The following is a 27,057-nucleotide window of genomic DNA, read 5'->3' as shown; positions in this document are numbered from 1 at the left end:
AGACGACGACATCTATACCACAATCACATGGTGAATCCTCGTGTTCCTGTACATAACCATTAGGAAGCTTTCGCTTGCATCCGGTCATCCTGTCATTGTTGAAACATCAAGATGCGCTTTCATGAAGACAACCTGTATGCCATTTGTGTCTCCTTATCTCCTTTGAGGGGAAAGCACAATTCACAGGAAATTCATGGTTGATCCATCGGTGGATCTGACGGAAATGCGGTAGCATTAAATCTTGAAAACGATTTGGGAACTCCCTATCACAACGCTGCACAACCCTGCACAAGGCTAACACAAGACAGCATTCGCAGCCCAACGAGCCTTTTGGGCTTCCTCCGATTCAGCTTGGTGGCGCTGTTTCGCAGCCTTCTTTCGCTGACACTCCATCACGCATGTTTCATAACCCATGGCGCGCCAACGCAGACATGTCTGAGCCTGTCGACCACCACCGCTGCACTGCGGAATGCCGACGCCGTGGCAACGCCGCACCATGGCTGCGTCGCACTCTCCAGGCGCGCCGCCTTCCCTCTCCACGCACCGCACCGTGCGCACAGACAGGCCATATTTGCGTAGCGAGGACTATAATGCTAACGCATTAAAAGAAAAACCCTAGGCACTGGACATTTTCCCAAGAAGACCTGAGAAATGGCTGAAATGGCCTCAAAATGTCCTCATGTCAAATAGTGTCACTAAATAAGATGCCCTCTATTCAGTGACTCCACTGTCAAATTGCCTGTAGGCAAGGATCGAGTTGACCACATTGCACGGATGCTTCGCAAAAGACAGCTTGGTCTAGCAGAGCCATCATTTCTTGTCACAGGGGTTGGTAACCCGCGATGCGAGATAATCCATAGATTACTAAGGTAATCTACGATAGAAAATGATCGAACCAGTCATCAGGGCATGGCTTTTATTGCTCAGTTCTCGATAACTGGAACCCACAAAAGCGGAGTTTTTGCTTCATATTTTAACGGCGTACGTTTTTTGGATAACTCCGAAAACCCAGAACCCTAGCAGTGGGCAATGTTTTGGACAGCTCTGAAGGCGATAAACTTTGCGAGGAACCCGGACTCCGAGTTAGCCACAGCGATACCTATATAGCGGCGGCGACTGCATTTTTCTTCGTTTATAATTTTCACTGGCTTCAAATAATGTTTCCAGATTCTCCGTAATCAAATGTAAGGACCTGTCCCCACTTTTGATAGCCTCATTTAGAAAAGAAAAAGGGGGTCCTTCAATTGAAAAAATATGAGATTCTTTTATAACCCATTTCAAGTGCATGTCATGGGACATTTTTCTAAGGATCAGCAGCACACAACTGTGACCACGCTAGTATATATTCGAAATTCGATTCGATATTCGAAGGGGAATTTTACAGATATCCGTATTCGAAAATTTCAATATTCACACACCTCTACAATACAGAGGTGTATTGTAGACGTATCGACAATACGAGCACCCTGCAAGGTCAAATGCATCAGAGGAGCAAATGCTTCAATCATTTCTAATGGTCCTCAGAAGCGTGTGACATCCCCATCAGTCACTGCTCGTAACAGAGTGCATTATTTGGAGTATCAGTTTTCTACATGTTTATCACCCTACTAATGTAAAGCTGGGTTTGTGGTTCACATTACTGAGTATCCAATATGCTACTAGGGGCAAACTGTTACAGCACTCTAAGCAGTTGCTCCTGACCAGTGAAATGCAAGGCTCCGAAACTGATATCGGCTGCAAATCGCGTCTCCCTAGGATGTGTCTGTAACATAAAAGCAGTGTGTTGCTCGCAAATAAAAGGAACACGTTGTTCAGTGTTGCAAGACTTGTAAACTGCACCATGCAATATCACAGTGGGATTCCTTTTATGCTTGCTAAGCATTGGATAAAAGTTTGTCCGCAGCCTCAAATGAGGGTTTCCGAGGTTTCAGACAATTGTATTCTTATTGGTCTCTGCCTCTCTCGTAGAGCAAACATACTGGAAGATGTCAAACTAGGTGCTTGTCTAAAGTCTGCGATGCAACGAGGAAGGCGTTCTGTTCCTATGTACAACTGTATGTATAGCACTCATTTTTCGTTTGGCACCAAAGCCCAAGTGCATTTTCTACTCTTGAAAGGCGATCCAGCAAACTCCAACATGCACAGAAGATGCTAGGGATAGTGTCTCCCTCTACAATAACTTGCGTTTCACTGTACAAAGATGTGAAAATCACAACACTTCATGAACCAAACTCACCACGAATGCCATCTTTCCGGTAGATATCTCTCGTAGCCTGGCTCATGGTTTGGTAGTTGTACACTTGGCTCTGAAAAAGTGCAATGTTTACTCATAAAAGCTAAAGGTTCGACTCGTCACAATTTCATGAATACAGCTGTTTGTAATTAATCGGAGGTTATGCAGAAGACTAGTGGCTCTCAAAATCGTAGAGAGCTCAATCTTTTTTGGGATTGATTAGGGAAAATTTTGTGCTGCAAAGTACGATGCCATTCAAGATGTGATGATATATGCTGTTACGATCGCATGCAAAACAGATGACCACGTAGACAAATTGGAAGCAGAGGATAATTTCGAGCGCCAAGGCTGGACGACCAAACCAGACACACATTGCGGGAAGCAAGCACTCAACTTCCCCTATTGTCCCTTCTGAGGGATTTGTTCTCTCCGTCGTGAGCAACGCCTTTCCCACGGACTCCGGCCACCAAAATAGGACTCGTACGTGGAATCCGACAAGGACGTGGCCCCAATGCAGTCTACAAAAGCGGAGGCCATCGGAGCATCTTCGTCTTCCCCTACTATCCATGCTGCTGGACGGCGGCAGCACTGACCACTTGTATATCTTTTGTACATAATGAAATAATCACTTTCGTTATACTTTGCTCCCTGAGTCGGTTCCCCATTTCATTCGTTGGTGTCACGCTACCAAAGATGCCAAGACGTAACAATGCCTTGTGTTAAGTCAATACATTAGCACATACTTCTTATTTCCATTTTCCGTGTTCATGTCCTGGAGCATTTTTCTATGCAGCACACAGCTGTGATCACGCTAGCTTCCAGAAATTACTTGCTGCAACTTCATATCATGATAATCATTTATCCTGTGATGTGATGTATAATATTCTAGATCTGGTTCCATATTCGAAGGGTAATTCTGCAGATACCTTATTTGATTTGTGGTCAACAATTTTAATATTTGCACACCTCTTAAAAATAAGCCAAACCTAACTGTGCAAGTGATGCTTCAAGCCCAATTTCTTTGGGTGCAGCTCTCAATGGTGGTGGCTAAAGGCATATTAGTAAAGCGCTATTTGTGTGCGCCTTCGTCTCTTTGTTGGGTTTTAGCACTTTTAATTTCATGACAGCATATTAGTAACGGCAAAGGGATAACGAATGCTCCACAGTAAAACTTTTGTTGCTACGTGATATGGAGCACTGAGTGGTGACAAAACGATAGCACGCTGTAATTTGCAGGAAGATTATTTTTTACACAAAATGTAGTTTCGTGGCCAGCTGATGCACGAAGAAAGGCACAACCTAGATTCGATATAACAAGAACAAGAAGAGATGAAACATGTATTTGTGTATTGTTATCTATTTTTATCTATATTTATTTATTTATTTATTATTATCTATTATAAATTGATGTTTAATTTCTTCTCGTTGTTGTTTTGTATCGAGCATACAACAAACTAAACTTCATCATCGAGCAAACAAAACCTGTGTTGTAACAAAACTCCTTTCATTTCTTGGTGTGCTCAAAATTGCCACTCAATGTACGTCATTTTTCCCTGTTAGGCCAATGCACGAAGCATGTAATGTCGTCAGGAAACTGGTTAGCCACTGTGCAATATACATTTCCTGCATAACTCGATAGAAGAAAAACATGCTAGACATAGCACCCCCATAACTAGGTATCATGCAGAGGAACAGTATTGCCTCTCCTTTTATGCAGCTGCAATAAAGTAAAATGCTGCTGGTAAATTGTGTGTCGGTGACCAGTGTCTGTGATTCCCACTCCTTTCGATGCTGGCTACACCTGCACTCGTGTATGTCTAACAGTTGAACAATAATGATGAAAGTTCCTCCATACAAGAGCATGCAAACATTGGGAAACACAATGGAAAATATTTCATACTCCAAGCCTCTGTGAGTTTCTTAGGAATTATACTATTTAGGATTTATATATGTACTTGTTATTACTGCCCCTCTCTCTAATGCTAACAAGCCCTGAGGATATCGTAAATAAATAGGTAAATAAATTACGAGACAAGATAACAAAAAACGAAATATATAAATGTTACGGTATGACCAACGTAAAAAAGACCCTGAATGCCCACGGCAATGGCACATATGTTATTCTAATAACAAAGTCACATCCTTTGTATTAATCATGGGGCACGACACAAGTAATGGGAAAATTAGGAGCAACCTAAAATTATTAATTTTAAAAATCAAGCAATTAAAAATCAAGAGCAATACCATACACTTCCCTGCCACAAAAACACAGGAAATTCAAAGAGTGGCCTCGAAAGTGCTGCTTCCAGTAAACACTGGCAGATCCAAGCTGACAAAACCTTGGCAATGGCTTTGCAGTGAACTCATGGTCCGCTATCTTATCTAAAGCAAGCAAGAGATGAGAGCCGCACTCTGCAGAGTCTGCCTAGTCTTGTTTGGCAAATACAGTCATTTTACAAAATGTGTAGATTAGAAAAGACTCACTTCAAAGCGCGTCTTGATGACTGTTACTGGCAAAAGAGCAATGCCCGCTATGGAACGCGAACTGATGCCCAGAAAGAGAGCTTCACTCGATGAAGGACTGTCCAAACTGAAAAGCAAAAGCTGCAAATGTTAGACTGGGTGTTACGGGTAGCTCATCAGTGAAATTAAGTATCTTCTCTTCTGAGTTCCAGTAACTTCTTGAGGAACTTGTGTGTTTTTTTGTTGTTTTTTGTGTGTGTGTGTAAATTCTAGTTCACACATGATGCAAGCTCATCACAATTAGAATTTCAATGCCTTCTTGGTGTTCCGGCGACAAAGTTTATTAGGACAACAAAATCATCCAACAACAACTTAAGGAAGCACATAAAGAAACAGCTTCCTTCATCATATTGAAGATTGGTAATTCTGACCTTGATCAGGCATGCTCACTCATATGCAGTTTGCCATGCCCTTTCTCTCTTTGGTGACGAAGCTTAGTTTCTGAATTTGCCAAACTAATACTGTCTCGTGCTGACATGCTGGAGGCATGGTATTTGTCGGTTGCACTGCCCATTGTGTCAACATCTGGACTAATTTTTTTTTTTTTTTTTCAATACTGCCAGCTGCTTGTTAGCAGCCAAAGCAGGGGTGGGAACATACATTGCAAAGCCTACAGCAACTAAAACGAGCACTGCAAACATCAATAACCACCAAACAACAAGAAGATAACAAGGAATACAGCACCAGAACCTGAATCAAGACAAGCGGGTTACTTGTCTGCATGTTGGTGCCTGTGCGCCGACTCAATTATGTCATGAACTATATGGATATGACATAGTAAGTAACTTGAAAGTAGCTGGTTACTTTTTCAAGGTAACTTCATCAGTAACTTTTATGTTTTTTACACAGTAACTTAACTTGTAACGAGTCTCTTTTGTCGAGTAACTTGAATTCATTCTAACATTCTGCCAAACGCATTTAAATGAGATAGCTTTTAGGGCCATCTTCCAATCTAGATCTTTGGGCGCTCACACTCATTTTGGGTGCCCCGTTGTAACAAATACTTCTCGCTCCCAAAAAGCCCCAATGGGGTTCCTTAACGTAATTAAGTACATAAATAAAAGTTGCAACTGCGCCTAGATGGCTGTCAATGGTGGTGAGCCCCATAAAGCTGTCACTTCAAATACAATTCATCTTGACACTTGCTGCTAGTGTGTGGCCTGCACTAGAAATGTTTATTGCTCCAAGCTCCATCAGCTGGTCACTCATCACACACGTGCATCTTATCTTCCCTCACAATCAGTGGCTAGCAAAGCATCACTTTTACTCACTGCACTTCCAATTATGTATTTCACAATACAAACAAAGAATCAAAGACTGCATACAAGTGAAAGTGTTGCCAGCATGGTCACCAAGGGCCCCAATTTGAAGTCATTGCAGTGTTGGCAACATTACACAGGCTGTTGGACATACTGCTTTCTTCGACATTCACGAAGTAGTTTGCATGCACAAATGTCTAAACAGCCTATATTCCCTCCACCTGGCATTTCATGAGTGTCTATATTTGGCCACCAGTGGCTACTGAAGCAGTTTTCTCTAGGTGGGAGCATCTTACGGGAAAAGAAAAGGCATGAATTCTATGAAAACACTATTCAAATAATTGTGAAATGAGAGCAGAGATAGGGTGCAGGCAAGCTGGTACTTCACAATGATGTAGGATAACTGAGAGACACAGACGAAATGCATTGATGAAAAGCAAGTCAACCAAATTATTGAAATTTGTTAAAGCTAACTGAAAGTACAAAATATCAGTTTAATTGATGCAAACCTGCTGCAAATGAAGTAAAAAGTGACTCACTGTAAATTTGTTTTCAGAAAATGCATGGTGCAGAAGTAGAGGCCAACACCAGGTACGCAACGTGCAATGGACTGAAACACATTAAATGCATACGAAGAATCAATGCCGCGTTACTAGCTGTACAGCAACAGCACTAGGCCCTTCGCAGCCAATTGCTTATTCCATGCTTATTATAAATGGAGCGTTGTGTTTTCGGGTTTTATGTTGTTTTAAAAATTTTAGGTAAAAATCTGGTGTTATTTCAGGATCCGTAACAACAGGTCGAATCGGGCGATATTGGATGGGAAAAGCACATTTTTGGGAGACAAATAAAAAATAGAACACTCGTTACATTTTAGATGAACACAAGATGTGGAACAGCCGTGCTGAATATGCAGTGCCTAATGTTCTCGAATGCTTGTATCGATGGCTGAATTGGAACTGTGCAGAGTTTTTAGGGGCTTTTGATGAAGAAAATAGGGTGTAAAAACAGGTTTTACCAGGTTTAGCCCTGAAACACAAAGCCCTAATTATAAAGCATACATGAAGATTGGTACACTAGCAGGAACGTAGAATCAATGAACAGTTTCCAAGATTACCGGTACAGTTCCTTTCCACAGGCCGAGGACATGTTCTGTCTTTATAACGTGGAAGAAGTGGGCTACCATACCAAACTTCCTTGTGTTCCTGGAAAGCAGAAGAGTCGTCTGCTCTTAACATGTGTTACATCAAACTGCACAGGAACAATGCCACCAATCCGCATCAGATTTTCGAAGTTACTGTCAGTGATGAACGTGGAGTGAAACGACTGGTAGATACTATTCGAAGACGACCTGTTGCTTTTGCAACCTTTTTGCTCGCGTACAAAGCTCAATGATGAATGGGAAAGTTTTAGGTTATTCGACTCAATTTCACGAGAGTATGGAAACTTTGTACAGGTTTCCTTATGGCATCCATGATGATTACCAGAACTGGTACATGGGCCTTTTTTTATCATTAGCATTACATTTTTATTGTTTGTATCAATGAATGTTGTCTGCTCCCCACACAAGTTATTCCATGTTGATTCCATCACACATCAAAGACTAGCATAACAAATTTTCATGCTAAAGTAATTTCTCAATTATTGGAGCATAACATTTATGGCCTCATGTCCTGCATGTGCGCTGTGTGTATGGTACAACAATGCATAATATTTTTGCAGGGGCACATTTTTTCTGCTGCTCTGCCTCTGCTCATTCCCACTGCATTGTGGAGCAAATAAAAGCACAAAATGGTATAGCAACACATTACGAGGTGAGTCAGCAGTCATAACCTAACCTATCCTCACACAAACTGATCACTAACCTACCCATGATCCAGAGGCTGCTGAAGCCTCGTCTTGAGAAGGTCCAATGGTTGAAACAGCAACGTTGAACACGTACCACTTAGCGAGCCAGCCAAGAAAGACTTGAGCAGAGGAGACTGAAATGCAGAATTGATGCGACGTTTAGAGGACTGCAGCTGTGGCTCTCAAGTGAGTAAAGATGTACCATTCAGTCAAGATCTGGAATACATCATGACCAATGAGGTGGAAGAGTGGCGTAGCAACAAAACCGTAGCACGCACACAATCAACCAGCAACTCCTGGCTCCAAGCAATGCCCATGAAGGCTTCAGTAGCTTGGGGAAACAAAGTTTATGCAGCTGATCCCATCTCTCCAGAATTGTTCATGCCGCTCCTGATATGCGGATGTGCTGGGTTCTCCTCAACTTGCAGTCAAAAATCTTCTTGGCAGGAACATGATTCATGTTCTTTTAGTTCATCCATGAAATACGGGAACGGTTTTCCTTCACCACCACATCTCGCCACCTGAAGCTATATTGCAGTTACAGTGGGGCAATGTAGTATGAGATCGTTCCTGTCAGCAGGTACTCAATGCGAGTGCCACTTCTCACAGTGCACTCATTGGATATCAGTATGCTCACACCCAAGCTGCATCTCGTATATTATGAGAAAGCAAAAAGTGAAGATTGATTATCAGAGACAAAGGTATTCTTTCTGTGGCAAAACGGAAAGAAGATAACAATGAGCACACATGCCTATATCTACACTGATCTTAGAGATACTAATTATTTGCACATCAGAAAGGATTATAGTGAAGAAGCTGCCAATACCTTCAACAGAGATAAAACATTGCTGTCATCAATGTCGGCAGCTTCTAACTTTAAGGCTCTCTTTTGGGGAGAAAGATATTTTGTACAACCTACTCAACTGCAAAGCTTTGATCAACCAAATACATTACCATCAATAGATGAAATATTGCGCACTAAAAAAGCCTCGAGGAAATGTTGGGCCAGATTTTACTTTGAAGGACATATGAAGATGCATGCACGTTTTGGGGGCTACAATAATTTGGTACTATTTGTCGACCCACTACCTGGAATTTAGGAGAACGTGTAGGCTTATTCGTAGGACCCAGAGTTCTAGACACTCCTCAGAAGGTATATGTATGCACTTCCAGGAATCAAAATGAAAATGAAGATTTCTTGTTTCTCATTGAACTGCGAAGAAAACCATCCAAGTTCAGTAGCTATATACAGCTATAGCAGCAAAATATCGTTTCTCAATGCAATAAATTTCAAAGGTATCAATATATGCTGTTCTCTACAGGATAGTTTCGGCTAGAAATTATTTTCTGTACTTTGAGGGAGAGGTTTGTGCTGTCCCCGGTCTGTATCATATTGTATGCACATGCAGAAGCTTTTGATGATTTGAGGTGGTGTCTGCGGTCCATCTGTTCCACGCAATAGTGTCATCGGTACTTTTTCGAAACGGAATATGCCTGGTTTTCTTACAGATTTTTAAACTCTCAGGCAACTATTTTCTTTTACATCAAAAAATCTGAAAAAGGATCAACACAACACGCGTTTGCACACACCCCTAGGTGTAAATGCAAACATTTGTGTCCCCTTAACATCATCGTCGTCAAAACCTATCTGGAGCATGCCACAATGACGTGAATGATGGAAATTGCCGAAAGACACGTACACATGTATGAAGTGAAAACGAAACGCCAAGTACGCTCGCAGGACATGTGACAGCTGCACGACCGGCGTCGCAAAATCAATACAATCACAGTGCATGGAACATTTCACCTCATTGTTCGACAGGCTCATGGGTAACAGGAGATACAGGAGATCAAATTACATACGGCTGCTATGACGTCCCCCATGGCTGTTAAATGCTGGCTCGTACGTCTGCCGCTCCCGCTGCAATCAGGAAGACTCATGAAAGAGCGGCGACCGTCAAACACCAGAGATGCAGATAATCCCCTATCACCAATGGATCCTTATCTCTCCTTTTCTTCATTCGTTCTGCGTATACATACTATCTGACACAGGACAATGTCACTTCTGTTTTCCCAGCTCTGGAATCACATGGCACTACACACTGCCGCACGGCACAACTTTCGCGATGCTAGTCTTGGAAATGTCGCACCATGTAACGCCACAAGTAGTAAACATGTCACTTGACGGATGAAATGAAGGCAATGAAGGCCCGTGCAAGAGTAAACATGTCTGATAAAAGAGAGAGGTTCCTGGTTCCTTTCTTCAAGTAAACATGTCGCAAGAGTGGTCCAAGAACGCAGTGCGCGAAGGACAACAGAGAAGGAGAAGTGAGAGAAATCGGCTGTTCCGCTACGTCATTTGTACGTCACGAACACGTCAATGGAATTGAATGGGGATAACCATCTCTACGGGTGTCCCAGAAAACGTGTCATTGAATTATAATAAAAAAACTACGCCACCTAGAATCATGCGTTCAACAGCATTTGTTCTTATTAGGTTTTTGCCACCTCCTAATGTGAATGTCATGTACTCCAAGTTTAATTATGTAAATATTTGCGAACTGAACTCGGAAATTTGCCAAGTAAAGGTCACTTTTTTACCCCACCAATATGAAGGGCGTGCCGAATTCACTCAAATTCATGATAATTCACAGTGATATTCACGAGCTACCCCATCGGAAAAAATAGCCGAATATCATGCTTTTCGGAGCACCGGACCATATAGCGCGCGATGACATTTTGAGCGCAATCGCTCTCAGGGCGACGAAAGGAGGTTCCGAAGCCAGCCCACAGAGTGATAGTACAAAAAGTAACAGTTCCTAAATTGGGAGAGGGAAAGCATTATCCCAGCGAAAGTCGGACGTGATAAGCCGTGCCTGTTTTATCTCCCTCTGCGACGTCGGGGAGGGCTGGGTTTCCAATCTCCTTTCGTCGGACTGACAAGGATCGCGCTACAAAATTCATCGTGCGCTATTCTGTGCGACCTCCGTAGAGCATGATGTTCGGCTATTTTTTCCGATGGGATAGCTTCTGAATATCCCTGTCAATTGTCATTAATTTGACTAAATTAGACACGCTCTTCACATTGGTGGGGAAAAAAAGTGACCTTTACTAGGCAAATTTCCGACTTAAGCTCGCAAAAATTTACATAATTAAACTTACGTTACACGACATTCACACGAGGAGGTGGCAAAAACCCAGCAAGAGCAAATGCCATTGACCGCATGACTCTAGTTGGTGTAGTTTTTTTATTATAATTCAATGACACGTTTTCTGGGACACCCTGTATGTATAAAGGCTGGATCGCGCATAGGAGAGGGGCTCGTGGGAGAGAGGTGCAGCAACCGGCCGCCATGTTGGAGGGCCCACTGGCGCCGGCTGCTCCCATAGGAAACAATGGGAAGCGATTCGATTTGGAGTATTTATTGCGCTTTAAACGCTCCTCATTGCTAATTAGCACGCATCTTTCTTAGGAATCAGTGTGCTGATGTATTCCAAACGTGCTTCAGCCGTGTTCCTCTAGTTTGTAATGGTAATTGCCTTCTTTTTCTTCTCCGCTGCATGTATTCCGAATAGGGGGTCGTAACTGTCGTGCACAGGGCGCGTACGCATGAAGGTGAATTTGGTGAATGTCAACCTATAAAGTTAATTATTTTTAGTCAGAAAGGTTTCACACTGTCTGTTATTGTAAGGTACCTCCGTTTTTATATTTATATTTTTTAATTTTCTTATTTTATATTTATATTTTTTGTTTGTTTTCGTTTGTTGTTCGGTTTTGGCGTGGTGTTCCGCGGTTCTCGTTCGTTATTATGTGATTTGGTATTGTACGGTTCTCGTTTGACTTTTTCCATTATCGTATTAGGTTCTACGAGTGTCTGTGTGTGTGTGCTACAATAAGACCTCGAACCTTATTCTGAAGGGGCTCGTTATTTTATTCACCACATCGCCACCAGCAATGAGGTGGAGTATAGACCCTGGCAATGAAACTCCCTATTCCTCATCTTAAAATAACGTTATTGTCACGAGTGCTTTGCAGTTGTTCAGCTGTCAGCGTATTTCGATCATTACAGAAATTCGAAGCGCTGTGCACGAAGAGCATGCATGCATGACTTATAACACACGCTGTAGGAGCGACTGCACATACGAGGTTAACACAGCAGTTTATTTGCTTCCACCGTACCTCAGAGATAAAAAAGAACAGTGGAACAAATTGGCATATTGGCGTAGGTTCTGCATCCGGTTCTTCGGCACAGCTGAGTGACTGTGAGGGGAACCTGCAAGCACAAGCGCATTGTTTATAGAAAATACATGGTCTTGGGATCTGTAGGAGCAGTCACACATACTTTCTTAGTACGCAATGGCTCCAGCGAAGTGCAAACAAGTCCGAGTTGTCAGATGCACGCGATATACGAATAAACAGATTTTTCTTCAAAATAAAGAGCTTACCTGCGAAAAATTATCCCTCTTTCTCTGTCCGCGTGAAGTGTACTCAAAGCTGCAACAAACTGGCATGACATGCTCTTTAATTTAAAAGAAATTTTAAAAAATACGGGCAGCACCGCTTGAACTAAATGCAGACGACAGGATGCGATAGGCCCATCAATATGGCGGCCGCGGTGACCACGCTGTGGAGCACGGCCAGTGTTGTACCCGTTACCGAAATATGCTATCGCGATACCGATACTCGTTACTTGAGTAAAAAGTATCGAAATACCGATATCGATACTTCTTTTTTAAAGTAACGGAGTACCGCTACCGATACTAAAAAAAAGTAACGCGATACTTTGGGCGATACTTTTGTTTGAAATACGGAGATGACGCAACATAGAAATATCGCTTACGTGAACAGTTTTGCAGTGAAAAGACAGCATATTTCATATGCAGCTCGGAAACGTTATGCTTGACTTTTATCAATAGCTGGTTCTTCAAATCGTCTTCTGCCATCCTTGCAAGCCGTGGTCTCTACGGCGGCTGATAGAGGCCAGTGTGACAATTACGTTAGTGTCAGGCCCATACATGCCATAGAGTCCAATGACCAAGGAATCCTATCCGAAGTTAACAATGCCACAGCATATGTGAGCGTGACTCAGTGTGACACGGCAGCTTAGCAGTGGAATCCAGAGCGCACTGTCAAAGTCTTGACATCTGATCGTTGACCTCAAACCTTTTGTTGAACACAGCGTGGTTATTTCCTTCGGTTTCAAAGAAAAACGGTGAACACGTGTTTGGTATAATTCCATAATTCCGGTGACGGAGCACGTAGGCGTGTCCACAAGCTTCTTGTCGAGGGCTAGGCGGACCACTGACAATGAATAAGAGTGAGAAATATGGTCGGTGCAGAAAGGGCGGGGAACTAAAAAGTATCGGTATCGGCAACGATATAGAGATCGCGTTACCATAAATTTGTAACGGAAATACTTTTCCGATACCGACTTAAGAAAGTATCGCGATACGCACTCCGATACCGAAAAAGTATCGATTAACTGTGTACAACACTGGGAGCACCCAATGCGCGATCCAGCCTATACTATAGAGATCAGTGGGGATAGCAGCGCCGGATAGCGCCATGCGTACGCCTGCGCAACGAAAAAGAAAACGTGCTTTATGCTCGCATTCTGTTTTCAGTGTCTTCGGTTTGTGGATATTACAGCTGCTTGCTCGGCATATTGCGACAGTCACCACGCACATGGGCCAAATCCGAGATATGTGTGCTCATTCCGAATTTCTGTGCCTTTTAAACACCGCGAATGTAACTTAGATGGAGCAAGTAATGATTGTAGAAAGGGCTTAGAAAGCAGCAGCGTACTCCACAGGGAAGCAGAACACTCGCTCATTTGCCAGCATCCCAGCTCGCACAAGTGGGAATGTTAACAGGTTCGGGTTTCTGTTTCACCAAGTTTCATTTCATTTCCACTCATAGGCTATAGGATTGCCACCTGTCCGTATTTCAACCGAACAGTTCGGAAATTCAAGGCTTGCGTTCAGTGTCCGGGTGAAGGTGTAATCCGGAACATAAAATGTGCGGAAATTGGCGAAGTCAGAGTAAAATCCTTACGACTTGAGTTTTTCGTTTGCGTCATCGTCGCCAAGTATTGAGCAACAGCTAAGATGAGCAATCAAAGCTACGTTGAGCCAGATACTGTAAGACAACTTCTCATCGACTGTTAGAACCAGGTAGGTAAGGTCTGGTAAGGTTTTGAGCGTCGCGTCGATCTGTATTGCTGTTCGTCGAGCTCGGAGACTGGTCGCGTCGTGAGTCGGCAGAAGCATGCTGCTGCCGTAGATAGTCTTCAATTGCGGCGGGGTGACTACGCGCTGAAGGCGGGAGACGTCAGGTGAAAGGGCGTCAGGGGCGGCTGAAGGGGAGGGGGCTATTTGGGTTACTGTAGACCCCCAGAATTTATGAAGGGGCGCAAAATTCCCATGGAGGTGATGCGCCAAAGTGTTATCAGGTGCCGCATGCGAATAAAATGCCATAAACCCTTCTCCTTTGCTTTTTTTTTTGGACCCGGGCGCGAATTGGTGGTGGCGGTGGGGGATTGTAGGGGGCGCCGGTTGGGATCTGGGGTCCCCCTGAATTGAGGACGTTGCACCCAGTGGCGTCACTAGGGGAGTGCGGGGGGTGTGGTCTGCACAGGGTGAAGCGACGGAAGGGGTGACGCGCCGCACCAATACTAACTGCGTTTACATGGACCGATATATCGACTGAACGCCTCAGGTGGACTAATCCTCGAGGTCGAATGGCACTCAACTGAAGCTTAGTGGAAGATGCTGGATAAGTTGCATGATTGGTTCCAGTCGACAGCTGTCGTCTATAAGCTACCTCATCCTAGTGACTTGTTTTCGCTGTGTCGGCTTCTCTTTTAATTCCATATGCGGCGGTTTACATGGAGAGGAGCAATCGACTTCTCTAGTCCAGTCGACTTTTATCGCCTCCATGTAAACGCACCTACTTGACGCTTCCTCCCGTTCTCTGCGGCACGATGACGCCAAAAACAACATGAGGAGCCGTCTACGAGGCACTTTTTTTTTTTTTTTTTCTGAGTGTTGTGTAATATGTTTTATCGTGAATCGCCTGGTGCGGAAAGGGATCCGTTAATAGGGGCATGGGGGGGGGGGGTGACGCAAAGAGCCCCCGCACCGGGTGACGCGTACCCGAGCGACGCCACTGGGCACTGCCCCTGGTTATAACCCTCCCTACCCTGGGCTCATAGCTTTATTCAAGTCTCAAGAATTTGATACGGTCCCTCACAATCCACTTTATCCAAGACAGGGCAATATTATATATATATATATATATACAAATCCGTTCGATAGATCGCCCGCAAAAAATTCGTGAAGGAACGCCATTTTTTTCTTTATTTTGTTCATTGCGCTTCTTAGAAGACGCGTATTTCCTTCATCCCCAACGGGAGAGGGGGAAGGAGCACAGTGCCGCCTCATGCGTCGAAGATGAGCTTTAACTTGCGGAAACAAAACAAAAACAAATGTATCAGGTGACTCTATCGGAACTGGCCTTATCTTGGGTTGCATGTTCTGTTTCCTTTTAATCTTTTTCCAGGACGCGAGTGGCGATAGTGTGCTCTTTCTCCCTCTCACATTGGAGGTGAAAGAAAGACGCGTCTTCTAAGAAGCGCAAGGAACAAAATAAAGAAAAAAAAAGGCGTTCCTTCACTAATTTTTTGCGGGCGATCTATCGAACGGATTTTTGTTCTGAAAACGGCTACGATATCAGGTGACCGAAAGGAACAGATGTTCTCATTGGGACAACTTTGTAGCTTTTATAATTAAAAAGTTAATTAATGAAAGTTAATTATGACATTGCCTTTGGACTTTGCTAATGCCCTGCTAGGGAGTGCCCTTTAGCATATGCTATATTGCAATTGATTTCATCTTGGAAAAAGTGTTATATATATTTTAAAAAAATCTGTTCACACTTAGCGTGGACACCCTGTATATATATGTATATGGAGGGAGCCGTGGCAGGGCCTAACAGTAACAGCTCCCCATAGAACCTACAGTTTGAGACTAGTTCACACAGCGCTGGGCACAATGCAAATGAAATTGACTGGAGCAATACTGCGACGTTATGCATTCCAGCGGGCCAATCAGGGGCCTTCCTGCGGCGTGTCCATCGACTTCTACTGGATTCCCGCCTGACGCCGAGTTATTTGTGGTCTGAAACATAGGCGGAGAGGTGGAGTGTTTTCAAACCGGAGGGGGCTGGGGCACAATGCCCAATGCCCCCCCCCTCCCGTAGTCGGCGCATATATGGTCTGAAATAACTAAATAAACTTTTGGTGAAAACGTTTTTATTTCTATATCTTGATTATTTATTTATATGTTTATATTTGGTAAGCTTTTCGTCGCTATTTTGTTCGAGACCTCCACGCGAGTATAGGGGGGGGGGTCGTTTTCCATCACCAGGGGGCCTATTCCGATCTATGTCGGTAGCGCGAACGTGTCGTTCGGGAGCGAGAACACGTGGTATGTGACGCAACGTAACGCTATCGAAGAGAATTTGGTATTCCCTGCGCTCCAAACGCGTCGCCCGTAAGCGACGGTGTCGCTCACGGGAACGACAGCCTCCACCCTGTCGATATGGTGGATGATACTGTCGTTAAGCGGAGCGAGAGCTGTCAAGACGGCTGCAAGTCGCGTGGCTAAACACGATCACGGTTGGCGCCGGTGTTTAGATCGGGCGACAACGGGTTTGTATCAGATGAAACGTCTTGATTGAAACCACTTTGCCACAGAGACAATTCTCCACTATCATACATATCAAACAATACACAAAGGTCTGCCTAAAGCTTACATTTCTCCACTTGTTAAGTGTTCTGACAGCTCCTTCTCTGGGAATTTAATATCGCCACTGATTCTAATTGCGTGTAGGTCGTCAGCAAAATGTCCGTGACTAAACTGCGGTGCTCTATCACGAACAGCGACACAATTTCATATTATTCGTGCGTTGAGCGAGAAGCGCGAGACTTCTCCATCGTCAACGCGTCGTCGTCGTCGTCTGCTTCCAAAATAAGGCATTCCGCGTGATTCTCCTCCTGCTACACTATTGGCTCAGAGTGCGACGTCTCGTTCCCAGGCGTCTTAACCTTTACCGACAGTCAACAAACCAAGCGCACTGTCATTAAAAGCTACGTGGGAATGCCAAAAGTGGCAGGTGTCGTTCCCGGTGCTCGTTATCGTCTTCTACCGATACCCCTCTATCGACACCGTCGCTGCCGCTCGGCAGCGGCTCGGAATAGGGCCGCAGGTGTTCGGTATTTGCCGACGGAAAAGGTGGCAACTCTAGTGAGGGCACGGACAAAATCCTCCTGTCGAAGCTGTAAAGAGACAGCTTGACAGAGCGGAGCCCGCATATAGCATGCGGTTTTTGAATACAATAATAAACTCAATAAAATAAGCTTCTGCACAAATTCAAATACTGATAGCTCTAACAATACTAGAACACAAACAATAGAAGACAAACTAGCACATAAATGCAAGTACACGAATTTAAACAAACACCGAAACACACACACACACATACATTGAATGGTGATGGGGTGGGCGATTTACCGCCGCTGAGGCGGTACACTGTCCTATTTCGCATTGGGGGAGGATGAAGGGATGTTGATGGGGCTTTCAAAGAGCCGTCGCCAGACCGGTGGAGCACAAGTACTCCGCCAGAAGACGAAGGCCCTGCGTCTGGTGGGCAGCGTTCGACCACGGACCGAGGATCTTCGCTAGGTTGAACGGCCGCTTGTCAATGCGTTGCATATAGAGAGTTCCATTAGGGCACGCTCGTGGTGGTATTGCCCACAAGCCAGGATGACGTGGCTGAGGTCGCCGTGCACTCCACAAGTGGGGCAGAGGGAAGACGAGGTGGAGCCGAGACGGTGTTGAAAGGCAGGTATAGAGGCAACGTTGAGCCTCATGCGGTGGAAGAGAGCAGTTAAGGGGCGCGGTTGTCGCGAAGGAAGGACGAGAGAAAGCGTGGGGTCTACATCAGAGAGAAGGGAGTGAGCTATGTCGTGTTCCCACTGAGCCTGCATCTTGGGACCGGTGAGTGTCGAGAGGACCCCAAGAACACTCGCGATCCTCAGGACGTCCTCAAAGTGTCATCGCGTCCTCGTCCGTGATGGGATGTCCGGAGGAGATCCGGAGAGTGTCATCATGGGATCTTCCAGTGATAGTCATTTGCGTACGTCCTGCGGCCGCCAGCCGGAGGACATATATAGGAGAAGTAAATTTAGTTTGATAATGCGATATGCATTTCTATGCCTGCGCCTATTAATTAGTGTTTCGGTTTGTTTGTCATAACCAAATTCAACCAAATCAGCGGTGATCATTTATAAACTACAAAAATACTACAAAGAGAAAATGCAAAAGATACAGTGGTACAAACACAAATTGAATGATTTCAATGGATACTCCACGCACTGGGTTCAATGTGCGATAAAATATAGCTTGCTAGACCTTTTATTGTGATCGTGTTGCCATGAATACCCGTGCAACGTCCCTAATGGGACGCTGCACGGAGCATTTTCGTGGAAGATACAGAAAAGTGTGGCATATTACAGTGCGTGCTTGACTTTCGGTGGATGTTTTAAATCAACTAAGTAGAAAACACGGACGTTATCTTGGTTGTATCCTTATCATCCAAGGAATTCGTCACTGGTGTGTTGCTTATACATGAAATTGAATTAAACTTAGGTACCTCACCCTTGGTTTTGACTGCGATGCTAGGAGGGCTCTCGCACATGCAGGAGTTTGCAAGATAAGCAATAAATAGTATATGTTTTATCTTCGAAAGGAAATGCCACTGTTGGATATTCCTTTCAAAGTCGGCTCTCTTAGTCTTGCACTTAGTGGCACATGGCCTTTTATATTTTTTTGCTTTTTACGCCATGGCACTCATCGTTCGTCATCGAAACACAATAAAAAAAGAGAGACGGGAAATGACAAGTTGGTGGCCGAGGTTGAAAACTGCAAGAGAGAGAGTCCGTTTCCACTGTAAACGCCTGCACACTTCTAGAAGTGAGAAATTAAAGCAGATTTACTGGTGGATTTTACATGATCCTATAGTGCTCCTGAGAGTATCCCAGTCTTGTCCCCAGATGTTGTCCCGAGGACCATCTCTGGAGTCTCATTCTAACACTTTTCTAACAAATTGAGGATCATGTGGGGATATTCCCAGGATGTCACTGCTGTCCCGCAATGACATCCTCAGGATGAGTGAGGGACGTCAGCGTGTTCTTGGGGGAGGTGTCTTCTGTCGCCCGACGACATCATTATCGGGGAAAAAGCTGCGTGCTGATGGGCGTTCAATGCGGCTCTGTCTGCTTCTTCGTTGCCGCTGATACCGACATGTCCGGGGATCCACTGCAATACTACAGTGTGCCCTGCAATGGTCGCCTTCTTATAAGCTTGCAGGACAACAGGACCGAGGAGTCCACGTATCCCCAAGTTGGCCACACACTGGAGCGCGGGTCTTGAGTCTGTAAAGACGACCCAGGACTGAGCTGGACTGGCTGATATTTTTTGCATAGCAAATAGAATGGCGTAAAGCTCGGCACACGTAGACGATGTTCTGTGAGAAAGACGGTGACCACAGGAGACTGACTGAGATGGAATGACAAATGCCGAGGACGATCCACTCCGAGTAGATGACCCGTCAGTGAAAACTGACGTTGACGCCGTGTAGTTGTCGTTCATCATGCCCAGGGTAAGCTGCGTGGCGACACACAGGGCTGTATCCCTTTTCCTTCCATGCAGGCCAGGAACAGTTAGGCGGGTGACTGGGCTTGCCAGAGACCATTGAGGGGCACTGGGAGCCACTGTCTTCACTACGAAACGCGGGACGCTAGGCTTCAGCTGAGTCATCACCGAGCGGACCTTGCAGTGCTTGCGCCTCAAGATCTTCGATAGGAGTGGGATAGGAGCCGCCGATGATGGGATAAAAGGCGGAGGAAAAGTCGGCAGGTCTCACCGTAGCGAAGAACCTCCAGCGGGGTGTCCCTCGCTTCAGCAATAACTGCTCGGGTCTCTGCTGCTCGGGGGACGCCGAGGCACACACGAAGGCTTCGCGCCAGGAGGCACTGCAGCTTATGATCTGAAGATGTCAGCAGGTCATTAAGCACCGGCAAACTGTACGCGAGGGACCCTCGAGCCAAAGCCCTGTGGACGGCTAACAGAGAGCTCGTGTCACCGCCCCATCTCATGCCTGTCAAGCGACGGATCACTGCAATCCAACGGTGAATCTTGATCTCCAAGCTTGCAATATGTGCAACGTGCGAACCTCAGACCCCCCAGACCGCTCACGGAGACGGAGTTAGCCCTCACGATGGAGGTTCCGGCACGACATCGTCCACTCCAGCTCCAACAATTTCCACGACTACGACTCTACGACTCCCGTCGTTTTGGATCAAGAATCCAAAGACCTAGTTTCGACAAGTCGAAGCGCTCTTCCAGGCACGTCGCATCCAGAACCAGATGACGAAGTACTGTGAAGCACTGCCGCTTATCCCTCCGGAGCTCATCGACGACATTGATGACGTTCTTTCGTCGATACGGCCTGACAACGCGTATGATACGTTGAAATCTGCCATTGTCTCGCGCACGACGGTTTCGGAGCGAGCGAGGATACAGCAGCTCCTTACGACTGAGGAGCTTGGTGACCGCCGCCCGTCGCAGCTCCTGCATCGGATGAGACAGCTCCTAGGAGATCGATCAGACGACCACTCCGCGATCCTCCGCGAGCTCTTCCTCAACCGACTTCCGCAAGATGTACGACTCATCTTGGCTGGGAACGACGATGTTGCCTTAGACCGTTTGGCCGACCTCGCTGACCGCATCACAGATTATGCTTCAGCCGGCGTGGCAACAGTGCGTTCCCCTTCCGCCGCGCCGCCTCCGGCGACTAGCGAACTGGAAGGTGCCATCGCCCGTTTGGCGGGAGAAATGGAAAAAATGTCGACGCAACTGGCTGATCTGCAAGCAAGCCTTCACGGCCAAACTCGCAGGCCCCGATCGAGCAGTCGCCGACGCCCTCGCGCATCGTCGCAGCAGCGTACCCAGAGCCCCTAGTATTGCTGGTATCACCGACGCTTCAAACACCGTTCCACGCGTTGCCAAGCCCCCTGCAGTTGGCAGGGAAACTCTACGGCCGGTCAGTAATGGCGGTAACCGACCAAGGCCCCCGACCCGCCCGCCTTCTGTATGTCAGGGATCGAATCGGGAACCACCGTTTCCTTGTGGACACTGGTGCACAAGTCAGCGTTATACCCGCAAAACCTTCCGACAAGAAAGTTCGTCCGGGTCTCACGCCAGCACTGCAAGCTGCGAACAGGTCCACCATAAGCACATACGGTCTACGTTCCCTCACTCTCGATATCGGCTTACGCAGGACGTTCAGGTGGCTCTTCGTGGTTGCCGACGTGGAGCACCCGATCCTTGGGGCAGATTTCCTACATTTCCACAATCTCGACGTCAGCATAAGGCAGCGCCGCCTGCGGGACAATATCACGAACCTCGTTACCGTCGCTTCCGTCTCTAGAGCACAGTCTGCTAGTATTTGCACATTTATGCCAACTTCACTCTACGAGAAGATCTTGCGTCATTCCCGGAACTCGTGAAGCCATGCAACCTTTCCGCACCAGTGAAACATAATGTCACGCACCGCGTCGAGACAACAGGTCCACCGGTCACGTCACGCTTCCGACGTCTTTCCGGCGAACGCCTGGCCATAGCTCGTCGGGAATTTGAGCACATGCTGGCCCTGGGAATTATACGACCGTCCGCCAGTAATTGGGCTTCGCCACTACATATGGTTCCCAAGAAGGAGGCCAATGACTGGAGGCCATGTGGTGACTACAGAGCCCTGAATGCGAGCACAATCCCCGATCGATATCCTCTACCACACATTCATGATTTTTCTGAGCTATTAGCGGGAGCTACTACGTTTTCCAAGGTGGACTTAGTTAAAGCCTACCATCAGATCCCGATGGAGGCTGAGCATATCCCGAAGACTGCCATCACAACTCCCTTTGGATTGTTTGAGTACGTCCGAATGCCATTTGGCCTGCGGAACTCTGCTCAAACTTTCCAGCGTTTCATCAACGAAGTAACCCGCGGACTGGACTTTGTGGTAGCCTACATTGACGACCTCCTTGTCTTCAGCTCATCCCCCGAACAGCACGAACACCATTTACACCATTTACTTTGTGACACAACCACAGGCACAAACCGTCCATTTATTCCTGTCGCACTCCGCAGGAAGATCTTCCACGCTGCCCATAATCTGGCCCACCCTGGTGTCCGCGCTTCTCAGAAGCTTCTCACAGCACGATACGTTTGGCCAGGCATCCATGAAGACGTACAGCGATGGGTGAGAACGTGCGTCTCCTGCCAGCGCTCGAAAGTTGGGCGGCACACGAAAACCCAGCTGCACACCTTCCTTCCGCCGCGAGCCCGATTCGACCACGTCCATGTCGATATAGGCGGCCCACTACCCACATCTCATGGCTGCAAGTACATTCTGACTTGTGTGAATCGGTATACAAGGTGGCCCAAGGCTGTTCCCTTAGCAGATATCTCAGCCCAAACCGTCGCCGAAGTCTTCGTGACCACATGGGTAGCACGGTTCGGCTGTCCATCCACTGTCACAACGGACCGGGGTCCACAGTTCCGTTGTGCCCTCTTCTCAGCCCTCACCAACCTCCTCGGAGCGCACCATATCCAGACAACCGCCTACCACCCAGCGGCGAATGGTTTGGTTGAGCGCCTGCACCGCCAGTTGAAAGTAGCCCTCACTGCGCAACCCTCCCGATTACGCTGGGCCCAACATCTTCCTTTTGCGTTGCTCGGCATGCGCGTCGCTGTCAAGCAGGATCTCCAGTGCGCACCAGCCGAGCTCGTCTATGGTTCCCCTCTACGCCTTCCTGGAGACTTCCTCACCCCAAGCGCCGATCAACCGCACCCGTCCCCCAGTGACTACGTTCGGGACCTAAAGGAGTTATCCCGACACGTCACTCCCGTCCCACCTCGCATGCCCACACGCCGCACAGTCTTCGTTAGCCAGGACCTAAGCACGGCGACGCATGTTTTCGTCAGAAACGACCGTGCGAAGCCCTCGCTGACGCCGTCTTACTCCGGTCCCTATCCCGTCCTATCCAGGACACCCAAGACTGTGCGTATCGAGATCAACGGCAAGACTGACACCGTCTCCCTCGATCGAGTCAAGCCCGCCTACATAGCATCCTGCCTCCCGTCGTCCACTTCTCTTACACTCGACAGCTCCTCTCCACATCAGGGCACACCAACCAAACGTGTCACTTGGGCTTTAGATACGTCGACCGTTCCTTTTAAGTACGGTCTGGGGGGGAGCCCTGTAGCGCCCTTGGTGGCCAGGCTAGAAAGGAAGGACGAAGAATAAATGAGCGCGCCCAGTTGATTCCTGGCAGCCGCTCAGCACTGACTCTTGTTCTGTCCCGCTAGTTCTACAATCTGGGGTAACACGACGCGTGAGAATCTACATAAATTTCATGTACTGCAAAGGAGGGCAGTGCGACTCATCACCAATGCCGACTTTTTTACTAGCTCCACAGAACTCTTTGCGAATGCGCGTGTTTTAACTGTACCTCACATGTTCATTCTGAAATTAGGAATTCATATTCACAAGTTGCTAAAAGATGGAAAAATAGACTTTTCTACGAGAATCTCTCCGTATAATATAAGAGAAAGCAGGAAGTGCATTGTACCGATGATTCGAACAAACCACGGCAAACAGGCTTTGCCGTACGTAATAGCACTTTTTATGAATAAATTCTCAAGTTTTTTGGACCCCCGTTGTACACAGACCCAGTTCAAGCTTGTACTCCGATCACGTTTAGAATCTGACATTAATATCAGTCTACTATGACATAAGACTAACCCGTCGCACGTTGCTCTGTGTACTTGATATGTTTTGACATGACTTGTAGTTAAAATAACCAGACATTTTATGTTGAATACAATCCTAAAAATTATATAACACCGACTGCATGTCATGTTATGTTATGCATGTTATTCATGTTATTTCTGTTACTGTTATTGTTGTTTCCTGGTCCAGGTACCTCGTCAGGCTTATGCTTTTTGTACCTGGCCCACATTTCTGTGGAAATGAAAAAAACAAAAACAAAAAAAACGGGACTTTCGGTCTCCTGAGTGTACAAATGGCTCGCGCTACTTCCTTTTCGTCATTTTCACACGCGACAGCGTTCACCACGTGGTGGTCCAAAGTTTGTGCAAAACAGAAGACACGTGCTGGACAAGATGGCCGACCACGAGGGGCGCGCGCACATCGAACAGCGAATTGTCATGAAGTTTCTCGTGAATGAAGGCGTAAAGTCATCCGAAATTCACAGAAGACTTCAGTCTCAGTATGGCCACGATACACTTAGCCGCAGCAAAGCGTTTGAGTGGTGCAAACGGTTCCGAGACGGCCGTACATCAGTTCAGGACGATCCCGGCCGGGGCGGCTCCGAGCCCAGTGCCAGAGTTCCTGAGAACATCCAACTTGTGGAGCGCCTGGTCCTCAAGGACCGACAGATAACATGTCTCGATATCAATAGTGCATAAAGTGCGATTAATAGTGCATATTACTACCAGGTTCTCAGGGATGTGCATAAGGCGCTCAAGCAAAAGCGGCCGGGCCTCATCACCAAAGGAGTCATCCTGCTACAGGGCAATGCACGCCCGCATACCGCGCATCTCACGACACGTACCTTACAGGAACTTGGCTGGGAGTTGCTGCCACATCCCCCTTACAGTCCAGACCTCGCCCCCAGCGGTTTCCATCTCTTCGGGCCTTGGGGGCCGCCACTTCAGCTGCGACGACGAGGTCAAGAATGCGGTCCGATCATGGCTGCTACGCGCCGGTAAGGATTTCTACGCTGCTGGCATCCAAGCCCTTGTGAAACGCTGGGAGAAGTGCATTAGTGCAGCTGGAGATTACGTTGAAAAATAAAACTAATTTCTCGCCTGTAAGTTCATTTTACTTTTGCGAAAAATGAAAAGTCCCGGTTTGACTTTAACACCCCTCGTACAATCCTAACGATGCATTCCATCTCAATCAGCTCAAAAATTTGAAATGAGCGTCGAGCGAGCTGAACTTCGATGACTATTCGCATTCTGCTCCGTGCTCCGAGCTTCTGTACCTTGCCCATTACTGTCCTCTACAAAAAAAAAAAAAAAAAATGCTGCCCTGGGTACATTACGTAATATCTTCCTTTCTCACACAACTTGTACTCTGTCTTTACTCGTTTCTACAGTGTACAGCGAGGCCCGTTCGTCGCAGGACCATTCGCCCTAGAACAAATTGAAAAATGCAAAAGTGAACACAAATACAAAACGAAGCTGCTCCAGAGGAACCGTTTCAAAAGCATCGCGTAACGATGACCAGGAAAAAGGAAGACGTTTAACTGTACAATTTACACACGAGCTCTTCATATTTGCTTTCGCAATGTAACAAGTAATGTATTTTGAGTAACGCGAACAGTTCGGCTTGTTGGCGAGACATATCTAGATAAATAGAAGCTAAATCTCCCGTGGCTCCGAGAGGCACCCATATTCGGTGACTATAAAGGAGCTGGAGCAGGACAGCTGGAGTGCTGTGTGCTCTGTCCCGTATCTGCACTCCAATTTCTTTAGGTAATTTATTTTACGTCGTAAATGCTGTGCACTTCGAGGCTATAGGTACGTCGTAGGTCCTACATCCTTGAAGGTGGTCAGAGCTCAATCTGCCGAATCCCAGATCCAGCAGATCATCCGTGAGGGGAAGTCAACCGGGGTAGATTTAAGCGGACGGGGGAGGTAAGGGGACACCTATACGTGATGAGGGAATGATCAATGGCTCACAGGGCTCACTTGGAGAACGAAAGGCGATGAACGATGCGGAGGAATGGCACCGCCAAGAAGGCAGTCCTGAGGCGTAAAAGCAGAGCTCACAGGCTACCGTCACTACAGGCACTTGCTCCGCGGCGCTAACACAGAATCGAAAAGAGCTTCCAGGCGACCGTCAAATGATGCCACAAATGCGTATTTATGCAGTTGTGTGTCTTATCGACTTCGAATAAGGAAAATAACTCTTCCAACTTCTGTCTGCTGTTTAAAATGCTAGATAGCTTGGTTCGATCGTATATGGATGTTTTGCTACCTGCTATGCTCACTATCGTGAGAGTGGATTGTACTCCAAAAAAGCGCTGAGAAAGGAACACAAACACGGAAGACAAAACAAGATACGAAGCGCAGTCTAGTCCTTTGTGTTCGTTTTCCGTTTTTCTTTTTTTTTTTTTTTTGCGATTTGAGTCTGAGGATCATCTTATCGCCGTGACGGCGAGTCCGGCGGTGATGATTCGTAGCGCTGGTAGCGTTGTGAGACGACTATAATCATTATCTCTGTGGATTAACTTGGCCCACCTGAGAGTTTTTACGTAAACTCAGAGGCAGATGCGCCATGTCTAAGCAACTCGGTTGACCAGACGTGGTAGGTATGCCCGTGAAAATGTGAAGGTGGTCCCCTGTCCTTGTTTCCACGCAGGACTGAGGGATTCTGTTTTTATAAGAATTATATTTTTCAGCTGTTAATGAAGGACGCTGGGGCAAAAGGCTATGTAGTCTGACGAGGTCTCAGAGCCTTATCACATAGTATGTACATTTGTTTTATAAGATAGCAAAATCACGGCAGAGCGCAATTTTGTCCTGCGGCCCATATATCGGCTACATTCACCATTTTTTTATCGCAACGGGAACAAAGGGCGCAATGGGTATCCCCTGTAGGATTCATATTTCAACAAATCTTTTTAATGTACTTCTAACCTGTCGTGTCGTGTATTTCGACCCAGATTCGCCCTGGCCGCTCGTTGGATGACGCGCAGTGTCGCACCGCTCTGTGTCCCGCAATCTTGAGAATGCAATTTAGCAGTACAGTACCACTCGTACACGTGCTATACAGAAATGATCAAGAGTGACAGTGATCAGTGATCAAGACAGTGACAGTGATCAAGAGTGATCAATGATAGCATATACACTATATCCATATTCTCAAATATACACTCATTAGAATACAGAGAGCCGGCCTCGGTGGCTCAGTCGGTAGCGTGTCCGCCTGCTGATCCTACGATCACGGGTTCAAACCCGGCCGAGGACGGTGACAACTTG

At 46.4% G+C, this 27,057-nt stretch overlaps 1 protein-coding gene and 1 long non-coding RNA gene across 4 annotated transcripts in view; both read right to left on the bottom strand.

Annotated features, from left to right (window-relative positions):
• LOC135391537 (mitochondrial glycine transporter-like) overlaps positions 1 to 10,184 on the bottom strand; it is a 42,603-nt gene extending 32,419 nt beyond the window's left edge. Inside the window, exons 1-7 of one of the 3 annotated variants that reach the window (XM_064621830.1) lie at positions 9,727 to 10,184; positions 8,066 to 8,390; positions 7,885 to 7,997; positions 7,133 to 7,220; positions 6,555 to 6,625; positions 4,718 to 4,823; positions 2,237 to 2,306 (exon numbers count right to left, since the gene is read on the bottom strand). In XM_064621830.1, coding sequence (XP_064477900.1) covers positions 2,237 to 2,306; positions 4,718 to 4,823; positions 6,555 to 6,625; positions 7,133 to 7,220; positions 7,885 to 7,997; positions 8,066 to 8,068 — 451 coding nt within the window. In that variant the 5' untranslated portion in view covers positions 8,069 to 8,390; positions 9,727 to 10,184. The remainder of the gene's footprint in view (positions 1 to 2,236; positions 2,307 to 4,717; positions 4,824 to 6,554; positions 6,626 to 7,132; positions 7,221 to 7,884; positions 7,998 to 8,065; positions 8,391 to 9,726) is intronic. The other 2 variants (XM_064621829.1, XM_064621828.1) reach the window with 2 other exon arrangements.
• A 10,875-nt stretch (positions 10,185 to 21,059) lies between these two features.
• LOC135391536 (uncharacterized) lies at positions 21,060 to 26,005 on the bottom strand. Its single transcript, XR_010422022.1, has 3 exons — positions 25,756 to 26,005; positions 24,624 to 24,819; positions 21,060 to 23,269 (listed from the first exon to the last, which is right to left on the bottom strand). It is a non-coding gene; the product is annotated as an uncharacterized LOC135391536 (long non-coding RNA).
• Between the last annotated feature and the right edge of the window lie 1,052 nt (positions 26,006 to 27,057).

This window comes from Ornithodoros turicata, chromosome 4 (assembly GCF_037126465.1).
Source record: "Ornithodoros turicata isolate Travis chromosome 4, ASM3712646v1, whole genome shotgun sequence".
In the NCBI taxonomy this organism is placed as follows: Eukaryota; Metazoa; Arthropoda; class Arachnida; order Ixodida; family Argasidae; genus Ornithodoros; species Ornithodoros turicata.
This window is presented reverse-complemented; position numbering and strand designations above follow the sequence as displayed.